Consider the following 18,684-nt stretch of genomic DNA (forward strand, 5'->3'; position numbering starts at 1 on the left):
CTGCAGCTTCGACACGGCGCAGCCGTCCCTGCCGCGCGACGGCGGCGTCGTGCCGCTGCCGCCCGCGGCGTCCCGGCTCTTGAGCGGCGTCATGAACGTGTTGAGCATGTGCCGCTTGCTGCTCGACATGGGCGTGCGGCCGAGCCGCGCGCTCGCGTCGACGGAGCCCCGCCGCGCGCTCGGTGTCGTCGCCGCGTCGTCGGCGTGCCGGTGGTGGCGGCGGCCGCCCGGTGTGCTGGGGGGTAGTGTCCGGCTCTCGGCGCTGTTCTTGCTCGGGGTGCCGCCCCCCAGCTCCTTGGCCAGGAGCAGGTCGAAAAGCCCGAGGACCTTGCCGTCGCGCTGCGGCGTCGGCCCGATGGAGGTGACGGGCGCGGGACTGAAGAGTTTCCGCGATATGGCGGGCGTGCTCATGAACTGGTCCTCGTCGGGGGGTCGGTTCTTGGTGGGGGTTTCGGTGTACTTGTTCTTCTTGAGCGGCGTCTCGGCAGGCGGCGGGTCGGGACGGCGTTTCTTGGGGTTGGGTTGTTGTTCTTCGCGTGGTGATGGCACGGGGATCTTGCCGGCGAGAATGTCTCGGATCTTGTTGTATTCTTTATATTTTGCAGCTATCAAACTGTCAGGGCCGTTTGGGATCAAGGCCTAGTTTGGAAAAGTGCAATACCTATGTCGGGGCTGCCTTTTATATCCTGTCGACCCGGCTTGGAGCCGCCATTGGCGTCGGCCCATTCGCTCTCCCATTTCTTCAGGTCGGCGCGGAGCTGTTGGGATCTTTGCTCATAAGGAGCTCTTGTTTTGTCGTCCATGGTTTGGGGTCGTCATTTGCGTTGCGCTGTTGGTGGGAATTGATTACTTGTCGGGACAAAACTTGCGGTGAGGGCTGTCTGGTGACAGATGGTGGTTGGTAACACCAGGACGCGTTTTGAGGCTAGATGCAGTTAGTGGGCGCGACAACCCGTAAAGTGGTACGAATTAGTATTCCTCGCATGCGCCCCGTAATAACGGTTTTGCAACTCACTGATGGTTCTCGGAATAAATAATCAAATAAATAAAAGGTGCAGTTCATTTATCCATGATAAATAACAAATCGTTACTTGAGGCCACTCAGCTAGTACGCCTGGCGGAAAGGCACCATGGCCGTCACCAGGATTGGCCGACTTGTACAAATTACTCAGTAGCTCCTCTGCCCCTCATATGCCGAGGGTTGCCCGCAGTACTGTGGCCAAGGGAATCAAGAATGGATCAAGTAGCATTACTGGATAGATTTGGCGGATCTCTGTCGTGATTTTTCCTTAATCTCTTGATTTTTTGGAGTTAATCGGCTGAGCTAAGTGTTTACAGCAGCGTCCAAACGTAGGCGCGTAACCAAGTCCAGAACCCAGCTCGAATAGCTCCTCTGCATGTTCCTAGCTTCCCAAAACGCAACTGTGAGACTCATTCAACAGTGGGAAGCAAATCTTGGTCCCAAATGACGCTCTTGAAGGAAGCTGTACTCCATGCTCACAAGAGCGCACTTAAAAGTCCCAGCGACGGGCATTGTCGTTCTCATCACGGACGACAATCTTGACGTCGCCCTCCCACTCACCGACGACGAGGTCGTCACGGTCGGCAAGGCGGATGGTGCCGTCCTCGTACTCGAATCGCTGGCCCTCGCTGCCGTTGCGCTCCTCCTGGGTGGCGAGGGACTCGGGGTCGAGGCAGTTGAAGGTAAGGGCGAGGCCCGAGTTGACGTTGATGAGGTGGTTGTCCTCGAAGCGCCAGCGCTGGTTGGAGCTGTCTTCGTCGCCCTTGAACTCCCAGGCGATGACGGAGGTGCCCGAGTCGGTCGAGGCGTACTGAACGTCGAGGACGCGGCCGCTGGCGCGGTTGCGGATGGGGAATTCGCCCTCGGGGAAAGTCATGGTGTGTGTGTGTGTGTGTTTGGGTGGTTGATGATGGTTCTGGAAAGAGGGCAAGACTGATAGAAGATGGGAGTATGTAGAAGGATAGTTGCGGCGACGGAGGGGAAGCTTCTCGCACTTATATACCTCGCCGCAACCCCCGCGGTCTGCGTGCCCCTCACATCCCATTCACTTGCTCATCCATGTACCTCGAGCGGGCAAATGCCGCAAGGAGGGGTAGTTGGCCGTTTGCCGTTTGCCGTTTACCAGGTGTTGTCTGCTGTCTGCTGGGCTGTGACGCATGAATGCAAGTGTTGTTCGGTGCCTCGTGACGTGGTGAGGTACAATTGGATGCCAACTGGTCCCGAGTGCCGCAATAATATGCATGTAACCGCGGAGACCTGCGTACACTGCCACAGCTCTTCCTTGGCGCCCAGGCTCCGCAGCGGGATGATGCGCTTTCCGGGATCGAAAGGAGAGGATGAGGGGGGGCTTATTCGACCGGATACAGATTCCTGTGAGAAGGGCGAGGTTGTTTCGTTAGGCGAATCGGAGCTTGCTTGGTGGTGTGACTTGTGAGTGATGTGACGTAAAAGGGGCAGGGCTGCGGAGGGGCGGCGGCTACAGATGAATGCCGGCTGAAAGGAAAGGGACGAAAGCGGCTGACTTGTGTGTCGCTCCAACGATATCCAGAAGATGAACGATGAATCGTCAGAGTCGCTTCATCCATTCTCGTCTCGTCTTGACCGGTTGCAGTTCTCGGCTTAGCGCCCGTTTCCATCCCGGGTACGGATACGCCATCCCGACTTAGCCTCATCTCCACCAAGCAGAGATTGGCCACAGCAACCAACCGTAGAGCGACTTGGTTGAAGAAGAATTATGGGCAAGCTGGCGATGGAGGGGCAAATCTCGTAAAGTCCATGTTGTGTGACAGTGACGATCCCCGACATGTCCTGCCCGTGTTAAAGCCGGGATCCTGCTGGTCCGAGTCTCGGTCTGCAGCCCAACTCTTACAAACAAAACAAAACTTGTGACCATTTGCACACGGGCAAAATGACGTAGGGTGCGGTTACCCGACTGTTTCACTCAACAACCCGGCTGGGCCAATCCTTTTGCCGCAGACGGCCTCGGGTTCGACCGACACTGGTCCTGCAGACACCAACAGCGTGAAGTGAACAACATTGTTAGTTTCTTGTCAAAAATCCCGCTCTCAATGTTTAAGCTCATTTTTAGAGAAACCTGATTGACCCGCCTTTCACATCCTCCAGCGTCGTTATTCTTCACAAGTTTATACAAACAGGCACAGAACAAGCCCCGCTTAGGCAACCAACCAACTTACGCAACCTCGGCACGATACAAGGCAAACCAGCACAACACACATAAAACAGACACCACAAAACACGTAAAAAACATAAAAACAAACATAAAAACATAGTAACATAAACCAAAACGCGGCCGTGCACCTTGCCCGCGTTTTAGCCGCCTCGTGCGCCGCGTCAGCTCGCCACACGTCGCAGTCCGCCACAAAGCGCCCGTGCCCGGGACAATCCCACATCGTCTCCCACATTCCGAATCCGCCCACACACACGAACTCGGTCCACGCACCACATCTCCCCGCCTTCCTCAAACATGGAATCGTTTTTGACTTTAACTGTAATAAGTCACAATTGCCGGACGTCGACCGCCACTTTCCGCAGCTGAGGGCAATCTCCGTTCCATTCCCACCTGCTTACTCTCATGATCTTGTCATGATTTGCTCCATGTGAGTCAATTGAGTCCATTGAGCTGCTCAAAGTCCAAAACAGAACCTGCCCAAAGAATGGTGAATGGAGGCGTTTGTCCGGCCGGGGACGGTGAAGTCATTGCAACTTTGCTGACGCGGAAACAACTGCCGCCTTGACTCGCACTCGGCGTTTGATTGGCTTGGCTAACTCTAAATATCTCCTGCTGGTCCGCACTACGATAACATGCATAGATTCGAGAAAACCCAAACCTCCGCTAGTCCATGCCATGGGGGCCAGAACGAATCAGGACTACAGCTAGATCCCTTGTTCGTGGCGCATCGCACGTCACCCAGATGGCGGTTCCAAATTACGAAGCTCCTCGACTTGATTGGCCCGGCTTTCCAGCTTCGGGAAACCCCGTGGCTGACGCGGACAGTTGTAGTATCATGCTCTGGGGGGAAATGGGGTTCCGGCTGGCAAAGCTCAATCTGCTTTTTACGCCGTTGCGTTGGGTGACGTGTATTATCCAGCTTCATGCGGCGGTCATAGCTGACGACGCTGCTGTTATGAAAACCTTGCGTGAAGGGTATAAGTAGTCGGGCCAGGAACCATCTTCTCAATCTGAATCTCCCCATCGACAGCCACAATCTCCATCCCCCCCCCCATCCCTAAATCTTTCTATACTATGCATTTCCCACAGGTCTTGGCACTAGTGGCCGCCGCTGCCGGCGTTGCCCATGCCCATCCTGGCCATGACTTGAGTGAAGAGATTGCCGAGCGCCAGGCCTTTCTCCGGACCGTGAGACGGTCCTCCCTGGCGCACTGCGCGGACAAGCTCAAGGCCCGGGGTGTCGAGGCCGCCAACGTTGCCCGGCGCGCGGCCGCGGTCGAGAGCAAGCGCGTGGCCCGCGGACTCGAGCGCCGAGACGCGGCCAGCGACCTGGACACATCCCACAACAGCACCGATCTGGGCTACACCGAGAGCACGTCCATCTCGGAGCTCTTTTCCAGCAACGGGTCCTGCCTGCTGACCCCCGAAGTCACCCAAGGCCCGTATTGTACGTTTTTCCCCTTCTATAGCCTGCCTTTGTCCTCTGCGCTCGTAACTAACAACACGGACAGACGTGGGCGGCGAATCCCTCCGCAAGGACGTGACCGAGTCGGAGCCCGGCGTGGAAATCACGCTCGACTACCAGGTCATTGACGTCGACACGTGCGAGCCCGTGCCCGACGTCTACGTCGAGATCTGGCACTGCAACTCGACGGGCGTCTACTCGGGCGTCGTCGCCAACGGCAACGGCAACTCGGCCGACGCCTCCAACATTGACAACACGGCCCTGCGCGGCATCCAGGCCACCGACACGGACGGCGTCGCGCAGTTCCAGTCCATCTTCCCGGGCCACTACACGGGCCGCGCCACGCACATCCACGTCATGGTGCACACCAACGCCACCCTGTACGCCAACCAGACGCTCGGCAACGACGTCTACGCGAGCCACGTCGGCCAGGCCTTCTTCGACCAGGCGCTCATCACGGCCGCCGACAACATCTCCCCGTACAGCGGCAACGAGCAGCAGCTGACGGAGAACTCGGAAGACTCCATCCTGGCGCAGGAGGCGGGCACCGACGGCGTGGACCCCTTCATGAACTACGTCTACCTCGGCGACGCCCTGAGCGACGGGCTGTTTGCGTGGCTCGCGTTTGGCATCAACACGACGTACTCGAGCGAGGTCACGCCCGCGGCCTTCATCTACGAGTCGGGCGGCGTGGAGAATGCCAACAGCGGCATGGGCGGCCCCGGCGGCGGTGGTCCGGGCGGTGCGGGCGGCCCCCCCGGCGGCGGCCCTCCGGGCAGCAACACGACTACGAACCCGACTGCCGGCTCTAGCTCCGGGTCTTGGGGCACGCAGACCAGCTCCACGACGGTCCCGACTGTGAGCAACAGCGGCTCCGTCGTGCGCGCATCGGTCGCGGGGCTTCTGGTGCTCGCCGGTCTTGCTTTTGTTATGCAGTAGTTGATCATCGAGATCGATTGGTCAGTGCAGTGGACAAGACGAATAACTTGGACCACATAATGGAGCAGGGAGAATAGTCTGATAAAAGACGGAAAAATAGCGACTAGTAGCTGTATCATTGAATGAGAAAAATTGCATCGCGTTGTTATTACACACGAGCTCGTCTTTTCAGCCTCTTCACCCGTGCTGTCGGCCGCTTCAAGACGCTGCCCACGTACCAGTTGCTCGCCGACAACGTGGCCCCGATCCAGAGCGTTCTGTCCAAGAAGCACGGCGCCCAAGTCACCCTAAACTGCGGCGGCAAGGTCTTCAACGAGGTCTGGTATCACTACAATGTTCGCGGCTCCCTCCAGGACGGCGACTTTGTCGCGGCGGCACCTGCGTGGGATATATTGAGGTGTGATTGTGTGAAAGATGATGTATTGTGGAGGTTCTGTGCTCCAAAAAAGGTACCGATGTGTTGAATGGTACTTAGGTACGGTCAAATTCATGCCAGCTTTTGGCAGGGCACTGAACTTTTCCCTTTCAATATGTGATTTTCCCCTGTAACGCTGTAGCTGCTATTACGGGGAAAAAAAGAAAAACGAATTGTGAGCCGTGGTAGACACCTAACAGCGTTGTGACAGGGGAAAATTGCATATTGAAAGGCAGAACGTGTCTAGTGCTCTGTTAAAAAACAGGCCTCACTCGTGCCGTTTTATATAATTTTCCCCTGGACGCCGCGGCGCCCGCGCACACGGCCGAGTCCTCGCCGCTTGCCCGCACAGCACGTGCGCGCCGACCAGCAGCACGGCATCCAGCAGCGGGCAGCGTGAGCGGGGCGCCGTGCCGCGTCCTCGCCGAGGTACTGGCGCCATGAGGTACGGCCTCCGTCCATGACCGGGCCAGCCCGAGTTGACGTTGGTCAAAAGCAGGCGCGCAGCAAGCCGCGCCTCGAGCCCCGCCGGACACCGACGCCAGCGCCGAGGGCCGGCACGCGCTGCAGCTCGTGCGCCGTGTGCCCGCCAATGGAACTGCCGGCTGCCCATGTGGAAGACGTTCTGGCTCTGCGGCGCCACCTGCCAATGTACCTAAAGTTGGACACGTCGCTGCCGATGAAGCACAGCCGGCCCAGCTGCCCGACCTCGCCCTGCCGCAGGTCCTGCCGGTACACGAGTTCGACTAGGCTGCCCGGATCGTGCTCGTGCTCGTCGTGCGCAGTGACAGCTCCGCGGGGCGCAATCGGCGGAGGAGAGTCGCCCCCGCCGCTGCGTGTTGCTGCTGCTGCGCGGGTCTTTTTCTTCCTAGTATGTACACTTGGCAGTTGGGCTGCCCCTGGCCCAGGCAGTTGCTGCACGGCGACCCCTTGTCGACGACATCGCAGCGGACCTTGCGGTAGTTCGCAGTGGACGCGGGCGCGCCCGTCTGTGAGTTGTGTGTGAGATGCAGCCCATACCCGGGATCGGTCCGGGGGGACATACTGGTACTGCTCCGCGGCACCACAATTGGCCTCCGATCTGTCTCCGGACGCCTTTCTCTCGACATGGGATTCGGATCTTGTAGAATCTAGAACGTGAGAATAAGGCCTTATCCTTTGTTGGAGCTGGGCGGAACATGCAAGGACAAGGGCAATCGGGTCTCGGCGACTTGTGGCCGGTAATTGCGGGTCCGTTCCGGTACCGGCAGCTCGGCGGTTCTGACCAATCACGGCGATGCACAGCGGTGAAGAAGGAAGCAGGCCATCACTATTGTGTGTTTGCTCAGCGCTGTTGATGACCGATCGAATATTCAAATTGCGTATATTTAAGATGTGTCCGCTTTACCCTTTGGTAGCAATTAGCAACCATGACATCCAACATGGACACAATGGCCAGGGTGCAGAGCACACGAGTTGGCAATACCGATGAATCTGCGACTGAGACGGGCGCAAAGCAGGTTATCAACCCTCTCAAGCTAGCTATCATGGGTAAGATCTCTTTCCGCGCTTTGCAAAAAAGAAACGCAAATCTCAAACTAAAAACAACCCTCAGCCGAGAAAACTACACATCATCATCGCCGGCTTCGCCTGCACCTTCAACTGCAACCTCGGGTCGTCGATCCCGTCAGGCGCGCTCGACGCCATCTCGGCGCACTTTGGCGTTTGACTCGCGCGCGCAGCTCACGCTGCTCAACTCGCTCTACATGGTGGGCTACGTGTTCGGGCCGCTCCTGTTCGGGCCGCTGAGCGAGTACGTGGGGCGGCCAGGCCGGTGCTGACGGGGACGTTTGTCGGGTACGTGGTGTTTTGTGCTGCTGTGCTCGGGCGGCGCCGTCGTACGCGGTGCTGCGGCTGCTCGGGGGGGCGTCAACGCGGCGGCGTCGTGGGCGGCCTGTACGCGGACATTCTCGACGACCCCGTCGCGGCGCGGCACGGGCGCTGGCCGTCTACATGTGCGTCACCAGCATCGGCCCGTGTGTGGGCCCCGTCATCGCCGGCTTCGCGTCGCATCACGGGTCGTGGCGCTGATCATCTCAACTAGTGATTGTTGGTATCCTGATCTCGCTGCCCTTGTTCTACATTTTCAATCGATGGTATGACGTATCTGCCGAGGCCGGAAAGCCATGGGCGCAGCGCGAAATCTACCGCCGACTCCCACTCGCCTGTTTTGCGTCTCCGTGGTACGTGTACCCTTGACAAGTCCTGCCCATTTCGCTGATGCGTCGTAGCCTGGTCATTGCACTGTTTTGGTTGGGCTGGACCGTGTCGGACAACAAATCGTCCTCGCCCATACTTCCTTCATGGGGTGGCATGTTCTTCTACATTGGCTACCAGCTGGTGTTTACAGACATGGCCAATTACTTGACCGATGTCTTCCGGCAGAACTCGGCCTCGGCCCATGCAGCGGCGGGCATGACACGGTCGGTCGGGGCAATTTTGTTGCCATTGGCGGCCGGTCTCATGTATGCGCGGTTGGGAATCCATTAGGCACCCTCGCTGCTCGGTTTTTGTGCATTGCTGATGGGCGTTATTCCATTTGTCTTCATCAGATACGGTGCCGCGTTGCAGCACAAGAGCAAGGCTGCGAATTCCGTGTTTGTGTCGGGGTTCGCGTGAGATGACATGGTAGCAATGTACTGAATATAATAATAGAATTCCGCTTGCCCCCATGCTACACCTGCCGCAGAGCTCTTAATTGATACAGAAACCCAGTCTATTGAGTTGTGCTCTCTTGCATCTCCTTCTTGGCTCGAGCGTACACCACCTGGTCTTCACTTATACTATTGTAGGGTACATGGCGCAACGTCAACCAAGCGCAAAAGCGGAAGGTCAAATTCATGCCAACACATCGCTACCAAGGCACTTCATCACAGGGTATCATTCATCTCATTCTCCATTCCGCATTACATGCTCCTCAGCCCACCCAGGTCCTTTTCCATGGCGCGCAGCCTCGCCTGCAGCTCCTTCTTTTTCGTCTCCAGCTCTCTCGCCTGCTCCTCCTCCCTCTTCAAATCCTCCACGGTCCACACATCCCCTTCCCCTTCCTCCGCGCCGGGCGCCTCGTCCTCCTCGTCCATCCAGTTCCGGCTCAGCCCCGCCAACGCGACGGCCTGCTCCGCGACCCTCGCCTCGTAGTACGCCACCGTCTCCCGCCCGTTGCGCCACTTGGCGCGCAGCGAGGCGATGCGCTCCCTCGCCCCGGGAAGCTCGTACACGCCGCACAGCGTCTCGGCGCCGCGGAGCAGCACCTCGACGTCGACGGCCGCGTCGCTCCGCTGCAGACGCTGGTGCATGGACCCCCCGAGGACGGCGGCGACGGCCGTGTGTTTGCGCGCTGGTTGTGGTTGTGTGTTGTGGCGGGGGCCGGTGGTGACGACGTCGCCCGTGGTGGTCACGTTGAAGACGGTTTGGCGGCGCTTAGCCGCCGGTTGCTGCGTCTTGGCGTCGCCGGCTTCGGGAGCGCGTTTGCTCGCGGTGCTGGCGGGAACTGGCGGGGGCGGCGCCGGGACGGAGAAGAGCGCGCGTTCGTGGGATTCCGTGTCCCGGATCAGAGACGTGATGTCGTGGCGGGAGAGGAGCGCGTTCGTGAAGATTTTGGGCGGTGGGAAGCTTGCAAGAACGGGTAAGCTTGGGGGTTTTTTTTTTGTGGTGGGTTTGAAAAGGGACTCTCACGGGAGAAGGTCGATGCCTTGACAAGAGTAGTGGATTTGCTCCAGATGAGAGCCTAGGTGCGACATGGTGAGTTTGTTTTGCTGGCCGCTGCGCGCGACTGAGCGCGTTTGCTGCGGATGGGGGAGCAAGTTGTTGGATCGTGGCTCAAGGTGATCCGTCTGATCAGGCTGCGCGCTTTTGTATTGTGATTGGAGGAATGGCTGCGTTTTGCGGCACGAATCGAAGTTGTTGGCTGAGATCTGGTTGAGGAGATGTAGTTGGAAAGCTGGACCGTTGGCGGGGATCAAAACACGGACGTTGCTGCCGTGTCCACCCGTCCACCCGTCCACCCCACCAGGTCCGGCAAGGCTTATCTGGATTGCATCTAATAGACGACAATTTATCAACATATGCCGTATATTCATATGCTAGTTAGGTACTCTCGATGCTTCTCCGTTTCTCTTCTATTTGCTCTTTTTTGTTGGAAAAAAAGTGCTCTGGTCCCTATATCATGCTTCAATTTACCTCATTTACCAACAAAAGTAATGTAACGCTTTCCCATTCTATGTCTATAGGTACCTATCTAAGTGCAGAAACGAGAAGATCAAAAGAATAAGCAAACCAAACCATGGTCATAGCAGGCATATCCTGCATTTTCTCCTTCCAGTACTTGCTTCTGCCAACATGGCCATGAACAACCCCATCCCGCGAGGGAAGCCGTCCGCACCCAGCAGCAACTCAAGAAAATGCATCCCATGTCTATCTATATTTTCCAATCCAAAAAAAAAGAAACCATCCCAAGTATATGAGGGAGGAATCGCCGAACTAAAATAAGAGCCCCATTTCAAATGCTACTAGCTCCAAAACTACCGATCAGAAGTGTCGGTTCATGCCTTTTTTGCCAGTTCCTTCGTTGTCATCTCCTTCGTTGTCATCTCCTTCATTGCGAGTCTTCCATTTCGTTAATCTCAATCGTCCAGGAGGGCAAATTCATGCCGAGGTGGTTCTGGGTGGGGAGGAACTCGTCCTCGCTCGAGTTGGGTTCCTCAAGCTCGTCAATGCGCGGCTCTGGCGGGTCCTGAAAGAGTAGGCTGCCGCGGTGCATGCGCTTCCGCAGGCGGCGCGCGCTGGAGCCGACCTCGTTGACGTCGAGGCCGGCGTCGTCCGAGTCGTCCGAGTCGCTGCGCTCGCTAAAAGTGCGCTTGCCGGTGATGCTGCTCGAGATACTAAGCCGACGCCGGCGCATGTGCTGCTGCCACTTGTAAAAGGCGGCTTCTTCCGTGTCCTGCTCCGCTTCCTCGTCCGAGGCCTCGGCGCTGCAGTGCAGGTTTTTCAAATCTTGCATCATTCGGATGGGCAGCTCTTTGTGCTCGAATGTGGATGGGTCGTTGTCTCTGTTCTTCGAGCTCGATCGGCTACGGTTGGACTCAATTTCATCGGGGTCCAGGACAGATAAGCCATTGTCGCTATCCATGGGATCCATGTCTTCGAGGACAAAGTCGCAGACGGTGGTCGTTGCGGTTGCGGTGGTAGCATAGACGGGAGATTCCATGGCTGGCCGTGACATATCTTCCCCGTTGTCGTGGTTGTCTTCTTCTTCCTCTTCATCATCATCATCATCATCATCATCATCATCATCATCCTCTTCCTCGGCTTCTCCCTCCTCCTCGTCGCTGCCGTCCTCCATCTGCACTGCCCTTCCGATCGGGGAGACGGATGGCTTCGCTGCATCTTTTTCCATATCAGAGTCTTGCAGTTCTTCGTCATCTTCCTCCTCTTCTTCTCCCTCGTCCTCCGTGTCAGCCGCTCTTTCCATCAGACAGGCAAATCGATTTGCGGCATGAATTCTCGGTTCAACGTCGCTCAATTCTTCCTCCTCTTCCTCTTCCTCGTCATCATCTTCCATATCCACTACTCTTCCGATCGGAGAGATGGATTGCTTGGCTGCATCGGCTTGTAGTTGAGCGTCTTGGAGTTCTTCGTCAGGATCCTCCTCGTCCTCTTCTTCGCCGCCTTCTTCCTCGACGTCTTCATCGTCATACGTATCAGAGTCGTCTTGAGAGGATGGGGTATCAGATGCAGCTAGAGGTGACGGAGCCTTCATAAGGTGAGGTTGGTAGTCTTCTTCCTCAGACGAGTACTCATCCCCAGAATCATCTGGAACTTCAGAGGAAGATGGGGAGCGAGGGCTAAACTGCTCTGGCCCTATAAAGGGCTGGTAGCTAAACTGGTGACCATTGCCCACAGGTTGGATGTGAGGATCCCTCGGAGCGCGGCGAGACGCCTCAGCAAAGCTGGGCTGGATCTTGCGAGATTTCTGGGGTGATGCAGTAGGGGTATGGGGCGGAGAGGTTGGATCAGCTTGGGATTTGGTCTGTTGAAGCTGCTGGCGACTCAAGTTGAGGTTAGGCATCGTAGGCATTCTAGGCTGCCGCCGACCGCCTTTGGGAGCAGGCATGGCGATGGTGCTGAGTTAGGCGGGTTGTGTCGGTGTTGGAAATGGTATAAAAACCAGCCACTTTGATGAAAAAAGATGGCAGATGGTCGAGCGTCAATTCAATACTCGGGAAATATAGAAACGTATGTTGACGTGCTGTGATGCCGTGAACTCGAAGTGTACCTACTGGCTCACGATGGGTGTGTGTGGTGCCAAGTAGGAGGTAGGTGGTAAGAGTCACAGTAGCGGCAGCAAACGCAACAAGGCCAGAGCAACGCAGTAATATCGGATGAGAACTGGCCGCTGCAGGCAGGGGATGGGTAATCGTAGAATGCCGACAACTGCAGCGCAGGGCGACTTTTTTTTTTAAGTAAAGAAGGAAAAACGTATTATCTGGGCAGGTCGCAGCGCCTGACTGAAGAGAATTGGTGATTGGCCTTGGGGTATGGTCCAATGCATGCGCATGCGCCAGAGAGGGGCAGCGAGAGAGCGGTCCGTCCCTAGTAGCTAACGCTATACTGCGAGGAGGTAGCGGTGCGCGAGGGCGAGGGCGAGGCAAGTTGCGGTCGAGTCAGGAAGCCAGGGAGTCAGGGAGTCCAGGTCCAGAGTATGAACCGCCAGAGCGGGGAAGAAGCGAGAATGCGGTTTGCGACGGTGGTCATGATAATTGGGGGAGAGTAAGGGGGGGGGATGGAGAACAGCGCGACCAAGGACTACTGCTTTTTGAGGTTGCGTGGTGTAGAGGTATGATTTGTGTGTGCGTGAAGAAGGAGAGCACAGCAGTCTCGTTTGCTGGGCACAAGAAGTGGTTGATGTCTGGTCTGGTCTGCCACGGGGCTGAGCTGGGTTCCCTCCTGAAATAAATCAGCCTTCGGATGGGCTGTGATTCGAAGAAGAAAAAAGACCGGTCCCAAGTTGGAAGTAGTGCCTCGAAGTAGTGATGATGGTGGTAGGTGGTGAAGTGGTAGAGTGGTAGAGTGGTAAAGTGGTAAAGTGACGGGTGCGCCGTTGCTGTGCGCCTTGGACGACAAGGAGGGCTGACTGTTCGTGGGAAAGGAACAGGGCAGCCAAGGCACTCGAATTAGGACGGGCCGCTAAAGCCAGGAGGGGATATAATAATATCTCGGAGTGAGGGGACTTCTCGTGGAAAGCAAAACGTTGCCTGAGTCGCCCAAAAATATTTTTTTCTGGCGAGATGATGAAGAAGAAAGAGGAAGCTGGCAAGTTTGCGTTTGCTTTGACACAATATCCCAGCAAAAAAAAAAAAAAAAAAAAAAAGAAGAGAGGCGAGGGCAGACCAGGGCGGTGTTGAAGCAACAGGGGTGGTCGAATCAGCTCACAAGGAGCGCTTATAGGGGTATTCCGGGCGATGGGGGCTGTGATCAGGGGGCTGTTCGAGGTCGTTATAAGGGAAGATACCACTATAACATGACCAATAAGCCGCTGTAAAACAGACGACGACGCCCTGTGTCTTGATAAGCCCAGCCTCGAGATGGGTTGATGGTACCTAGTAGTAGGTAATTGGCAGGCTGACTCAACTTGACGCTCAGCAATCAGATGTCAGATTTCCAAAACACCTTCAGCCGCCACTACCGCACAGCTCCAGCCGGCTCGTGTCCCTCCTCTTTCTTCTTGTTCTTCCGTTTCAGATTTTTTTCGACCTTTTACCTGCGCGTGGCTGGCTGCCGAACCCGACGGGCTGGATTCCGATGGAGGGGAGCTTGCAGCCGCCTGAGACAGCTTGTTGCGGCTGTTGCTTGACCTGTCGGCAGTGGTAATCTGTACCGACGGGAGAAAGAAAAAGAACTAGTTAGGTGATGGTTATATAAAAGAATGTCGTCGTTCTTGGGGAAAGAAGGTCGTGTGCAAATCGTGAAATAGCCCTCTCTCCGACCCGCGCGGCGCTGGCAGCTCTCCGTCCTCTTATACTCTGCTCCCCGTCCCTCGGCATGGGTGGCGGTTCACCACCTCTCTGGACAGAAAGAAACAAAGAAAATGATTTAAAATACAAAAGAAAAAATCTAAATTTAAATAAATCCCAGCCATCCCCTGTCTCTCACTGACGAGATGGGGGTTTTTTTTTCATTTTTACTACGAAAAAGTCCCCCGTACCTGCGCCCGCCCAGGCCCCCATCCAACCCGGCGTCTATGCCGTGCATCATCTGCGCCCTCGTTGGGCATCAATGCTTCACCTCGCACCCTCCCCTTTATGTTGCCCTCCTCCTTGGCCCAATTGCACAACCAAAAAAATTCTAAAAAATCCACTTTTTGGAGCGACTTCCAGAACATACGAGAAAATTTTCTGCAAAAATCCTCGACGGCCGAGACAGGTCGACAGGGATCCAGCATGAGCCTAATGCACACCTTCTCTGGCGAGAGAGGGGTCGCGGGCAGGCGGCCGCGTATGGATGGAATTTTCCTGTTGCCCGCCGTGAATCCCGCCGTCAAGTTCCCCCTTGTTGCTTTCACATGTACGAATGTACTATCGCTACATTGGAGGCTGTGGAATAACAGGACCGTTCCAGGACAAGAGATTGGGCCTGCATGGAGATTGGCAATCCCCCCCCGTGTAGATGCTCAAGGCTGATATCGCGTGCTGACGCACTGGGTAGTAGAAGGATATATGGAGACGTATTATTCCGAGCACATATCCCACCCTCGGGTCTTTTGTTCTTGGGCCGTCTTCATGTTGAGTGGCTGAAAATGGGCAACATTACAAATTAGTTATCAATCTAATGACAAGGCTCAATGATCAGTTTGCCCAAGAGACAAGGTTCCACGCTCCAATAATGGAAGGGTCTCTTTCAGCTCCGAGACCCGACGCCGCTCACAGTTCGATAACTCATGTGTTGAGAATACAGTACCAGTACATACATAGTGCCAGCTGCCCCCGCGGCCCCAGCCCTCCACGTCATGGCTATTGGCCGTGGCCATGCACATTTCACATGTAGATGCAGCCCTCTGACGTCGCATTGGCCATGAGCTCTGATAGACCCGGGCAGCATCTTCCCGCATTCCAACCCCAGGGACCCAATACGCCGTTGATTCAGAGCTCTCGTCCGTCACAGCTGTTCGCTTCTCGCGAAGCACAGCGTAGAGTCTCGGCCATCAATGTCGACAGCCTCCCACGTGTTTGCGTTATTTAGACAAGGACGCGATAATAAGAGGCACACGATGCTCCACAAGCTAGTAGGAAAGCTGCAATCAACTTTGCAAGAGAGACCACCTACGATAGGGCCCGGCTCCCCGTCCCAGCACCTCACTCGAATGACCAGCAGGTTGGCGCCATGTTCCATGCGAGTGCTCGTTGCATGGCGTTGGGCAGCGGGGTCCGTGCCGGATGGCACCTCACGAGCGAGCCCACGGGGCGAACCACCGGGCTGTTTCCCTCTCTGACAAACCTCGACGTGCATCGATTTTGTGCGCCATCCGTTTGCTTGGCCATTTTCTTGCTGTTGCTCGTCGCGGATGATACCACAAGTGTTGGCCGGTCCGACGCTATCAAGCATATGATTCCGTCGTCTGCTTCTCACACGCCATCCCCGCAGCGGATGGCGGAGGGCCAGTGGGCGCGGGAAACCATACATTATGCGCATGCATTGTACAGACTCGTGCATCACAAAGTCCTGTACCACATTTCCGTGCATGGCCTCCGTCACGGCAACTGTGATCTTATCCGACATGTTCACGTACAGGTTAGCAGCTGCATTGGTTCTGGGGAAGCCGGGGTAGTGGAGTTGGGCAAATGCTGGCCAGATAGCGCTGTCCAGCGCCGTCACTAGTTCGTTAGCAGCTGCTAGAACCACCAATGGAGCCACTAACACTCCTGGTGCAAGGCTGTCCAGTCCAGTCCTGCCTGTCGCTGATTCAGCGGCGAAGGGCCGTAAAATTATCCGAGCATGTCAGTCGCGTCCGCCCGCCGCGAGTGGGGTCTTCAAGATATAATCCATCCTCTACTAATCAGAACTTGATGCGCTTCGCCTCTATTTACCCATCACGACAGTATCAACGCCATCCAACCAGATCCCCATCCAACCAGACTCGAAATCACCCTGTACCATACTGTGATTGACTTCTCTTGTCGGAAACCCCCTTGTGTGACACCTCGGAACCCCGCGCACCCTATCCTCCGCCCCCGATCGAACTCCCACGCCAGCGACATGAATAACGCCGGGGGCCAGCCGCAGCAGGGCCAAGCTGGTCAGGCCGGCCAGGCTCCGCGTCAGACGCCCATGTATCAACCAGCCCAGATCAGAAACCTACCGTTGCTCAGCGAGGAGGAAAAGGTCAAATACGAGCACGGCGTGACCGGCCTCTGGACACGCATGAACAACTCACCGCCCAACAGCCAGGAACACTTGGCGGCTCGCAACAAGATTATCGAGTTCTCCCGCATGCTCATAAACAAGATCCAGGCGCGTCGAACGCAGGCCCAGCAGCAACAAGGACAACAGGCCCAGCTGCAGCGCTCCCAAGGACAGACCCCTCAGCAGCAACAAGCTGCGGCGCAACAAGCCACGACACAACAAAAGGCCGCGCAACAGCCGGCTGCTGCTGCAGGAAATCCTGCGGGTCCTGCAAATGGAGGCGCTGCGCCTGCTCAGAACGCGACTGCTGACAAGCCTTCGGTCACAGCGGCGCTCACGCAGCCGAAAGTTCCGGAACGCCTGATGGCTGTCGTTAATAGAATGACGTTCAAGGCGCCTCATTCTCTTGCGGAGAAATCGGCAGCCGACGCGTCAAAGTGGATCGAGGATCTGAAAGCGCGCTATGGGCGGGCGTTGATGACTATGGAGAACACCAAGAACAAGGTCGCCAGCATGGACAAGGTCTTTCACGAGCGCGCCCAGGCCGGCAACCCGCTCAAGGACGAAGAGCTGCGCCAGTACCGCGAACATAGGGAGAAGCAACTTGAGCTTCATAGCAACGGTCAGAAGTGGATTGAAACCGTGAGGAGGCAGCAGGAAAGCATCCAAGGAGGCGCGAATGCAGGCGCTGCTCAGAACAAGGCCAACGGCACCGCAACACCCACGCAACAAAACCAAAATGTCACAACATCCGTAAATGCCGCCGTCGAAGCCGCCAAGAATCACCAGCAGATGGCTGGCCAGCAGCAAACACCAGCGAACAATATCCCGACGCCGCAGCAACAGCAGGCGCGGCTGGCCCAGAACGCGGCGGCTCAGGGTGGTGCAGCGGTTAAACAAGAACCACAGCAACCCGCTCCCGTCAACACCGCCCTCGCCAACGCACAAGCCCAAACACCGGCCCAGGGAGCCGTACGGGTGGGCACACCGCAGAGCGCGAACGTGCAGGCACCAGGTGGACCGACTAGAGCCTTGAGTCACTCTGCTGCCATGTCACTCGCAAACCAGCGTGCAGCTGCCCAACCCGCAAACGCCGGCGTCGTAGCCCAACAACATCAACAGCAGCAGCAGAAACAGGTTTCTCAGCAGCAACAAACGCAGCAACAGCAGGCACAGCAACAGCCGCCGCCGCAGCAGCAACAGGCAGCAGGCACACCGACGGCTGGCACACCCGGTACCGCCAACAACGGCGGCGTCAACACGGCCGTGCAACCTCCACCACCACAGCAGCAGCAGGGCCACCCGCACGCGCACCCATCCCAGCAGCCGGCTACGTCTCTCCAGACCAAGATGCCGATCCAGAAGCAGCTGCCCGAGCGCGCCACAGCGGTCCCGCAGGGCGTGACGCTGGGCGGCGGCGTCGCTCCAGGCCGGCCGACGCTTTCCCAGGGCGGCGGAACGCTGGGTGGCGTCATGAACCAGCCGGCGATGGCCAAGGTGCCTGCCTACAGCCACGACGCCGAGGGAGATCACGTCCTAAGCAAGAAGAAACTGGACGAGCTGGTGCGGCAGGTCTGCGGCGCGCCGGGCGAGGGCTCCGACCAGAACCTCCTCACGCCCGAGGTAGAAGAGGTATAATTTTTTCACCCTTGTCGGATACATGAATTTGCTAACCTATGAATGTAACAGAGCGTCCTGAACATGGCCGACAGCTTTGTTGACAATGTTTTGCACTCGGCGTGCCGTAACGCCAAGGAGCGCGGCTCCAAGGTTCTCGAGATTCGCGACATTCAGCTCGTCCTGGAGCGCACATACAACATTCGTGTGCCTGGCTACTCGTCGGATGAGCTACGCACGGTGCGCAAGGTGCAACCCGCCGCCGGCTGGATTGCCAAGATGAGCGCCGTCCAGGCTGCCAAGGTCATGCCCGGCAAGGGCGAGTAAGCGACGAAGAAGTACAAGGGGGGATAATATAGTTTGGAATGGGAAATGAAGAATGCAGATTTATATCCTAGAGGACGGCTCTGCTTTTCCTTTATTTTGGGAGTCATTTTTGGAGGCGTTGAAGGCGTTTTTTTTGAAATTTTCTTGCTCTCGTGGTTGGGTGAATCTGGTGAGGTGATGGTTTGTTTGGTATACGGAGGACGGCACAAATGAAAATAAAAGAGCGATGTGTTTATGTGCAGAGTTGAGTCCCAGTTGTCATGTTTTCTCGT

At 56.7% G+C, this 18,684-nt stretch overlaps 6 protein-coding genes across 6 annotated transcripts; 3 read left to right on the plus strand and 3 right to left on the minus strand.

The window, feature by feature from the left end:
• Nucleotides 1–1,511: 1,511 nt before the first annotated feature.
• CCM_03832 (Ricin B-related lectin) lies at nucleotides 1,512–1,898 on the minus strand (the record flags this gene model as incomplete). The annotated part of the gene is made up of 1 exon (XM_006668980.1): nucleotides 1,512–1,898. One exon carries the CDS (start codon nucleotides 1,896–1,898, stop codon nucleotides 1,512–1,514), a length of 387 nt encoding a protein of 128 aa, XP_006669043.1.
• A 2,388-nt stretch (nucleotides 1,899–4,286) lies between these two features.
• CCM_03833 (extracellular dioxygenase) lies at nucleotides 4,287–5,616 on the plus strand (the record flags this gene model as incomplete). The annotated part of the gene is made up of 2 exons (XM_006668981.1): nucleotides 4,287–4,659; nucleotides 4,724–5,616. 2 exons carry the CDS (start codon nucleotides 4,287–4,289, stop codon nucleotides 5,614–5,616), a joined length of 1,266 nt encoding a protein of 421 aa, XP_006669044.1.
• Nucleotides 5,617–7,440: 1,824 nt separating this feature from the next.
• Nucleotides 7,441–8,560, plus strand: CCM_03834 (MFS transporter, putative; the record flags this gene model as incomplete). The annotated part of the gene is made up of 3 exons (XM_006668982.1): nucleotides 7,441–7,561; nucleotides 7,631–7,823; nucleotides 8,302–8,560. 3 exons carry the CDS (start codon nucleotides 7,441–7,443, stop codon nucleotides 8,558–8,560), a joined length of 573 nt encoding a protein of 190 aa, XP_006669045.1.
• A 416-nt stretch (nucleotides 8,561–8,976) lies between these two features.
• On the minus strand, nucleotides 8,977–10,378 carry CCM_03835 (DASH complex, subunit Spc34; the record flags this gene model as incomplete). The annotated part of the gene is made up of 3 exons (XM_006668983.1): nucleotides 8,977–9,700; nucleotides 9,746–10,098; nucleotides 10,352–10,378. 3 exons carry the CDS (start codon nucleotides 10,376–10,378, stop codon nucleotides 8,977–8,979), a joined length of 1,104 nt encoding a protein of 367 aa, XP_006669046.1.
• Nucleotides 10,379–10,664: 286 nt separating this feature from the next.
• Nucleotides 10,665–12,182, minus strand: CCM_03836 (uncharacterized protein; the record flags this gene model as incomplete). Its single annotated transcript, XM_006668984.1, has 1 exon — nucleotides 10,665–12,182. One exon carries the CDS (start codon nucleotides 12,180–12,182, stop codon nucleotides 10,665–10,667), a length of 1,518 nt encoding a protein of 505 aa, XP_006669047.1.
• A 4,139-nt stretch (nucleotides 12,183–16,321) lies between these two features.
• On the plus strand, nucleotides 16,322–18,412 carry CCM_03837 (transcription initiation factor TFIID subunit 12; the record flags this gene model as incomplete). Its single annotated transcript, XM_006668985.1, has 2 exons — nucleotides 16,322–18,100; nucleotides 18,158–18,412. 2 exons carry the CDS (start codon nucleotides 16,322–16,324, stop codon nucleotides 18,410–18,412), a joined length of 2,034 nt encoding a protein of 677 aa, XP_006669048.1.
• Nucleotides 18,413–18,684: the final 272 nt, after the last annotated feature.

Source organism: Cordyceps militaris, assembly GCF_000225605.1.
Source record: "Cordyceps militaris CM01 unplaced genomic scaffold CCM_S00003, whole genome shotgun sequence".
In the NCBI taxonomy this organism is placed as follows: Eukaryota; Fungi; Ascomycota; class Sordariomycetes; order Hypocreales; family Cordycipitaceae; genus Cordyceps; species Cordyceps militaris.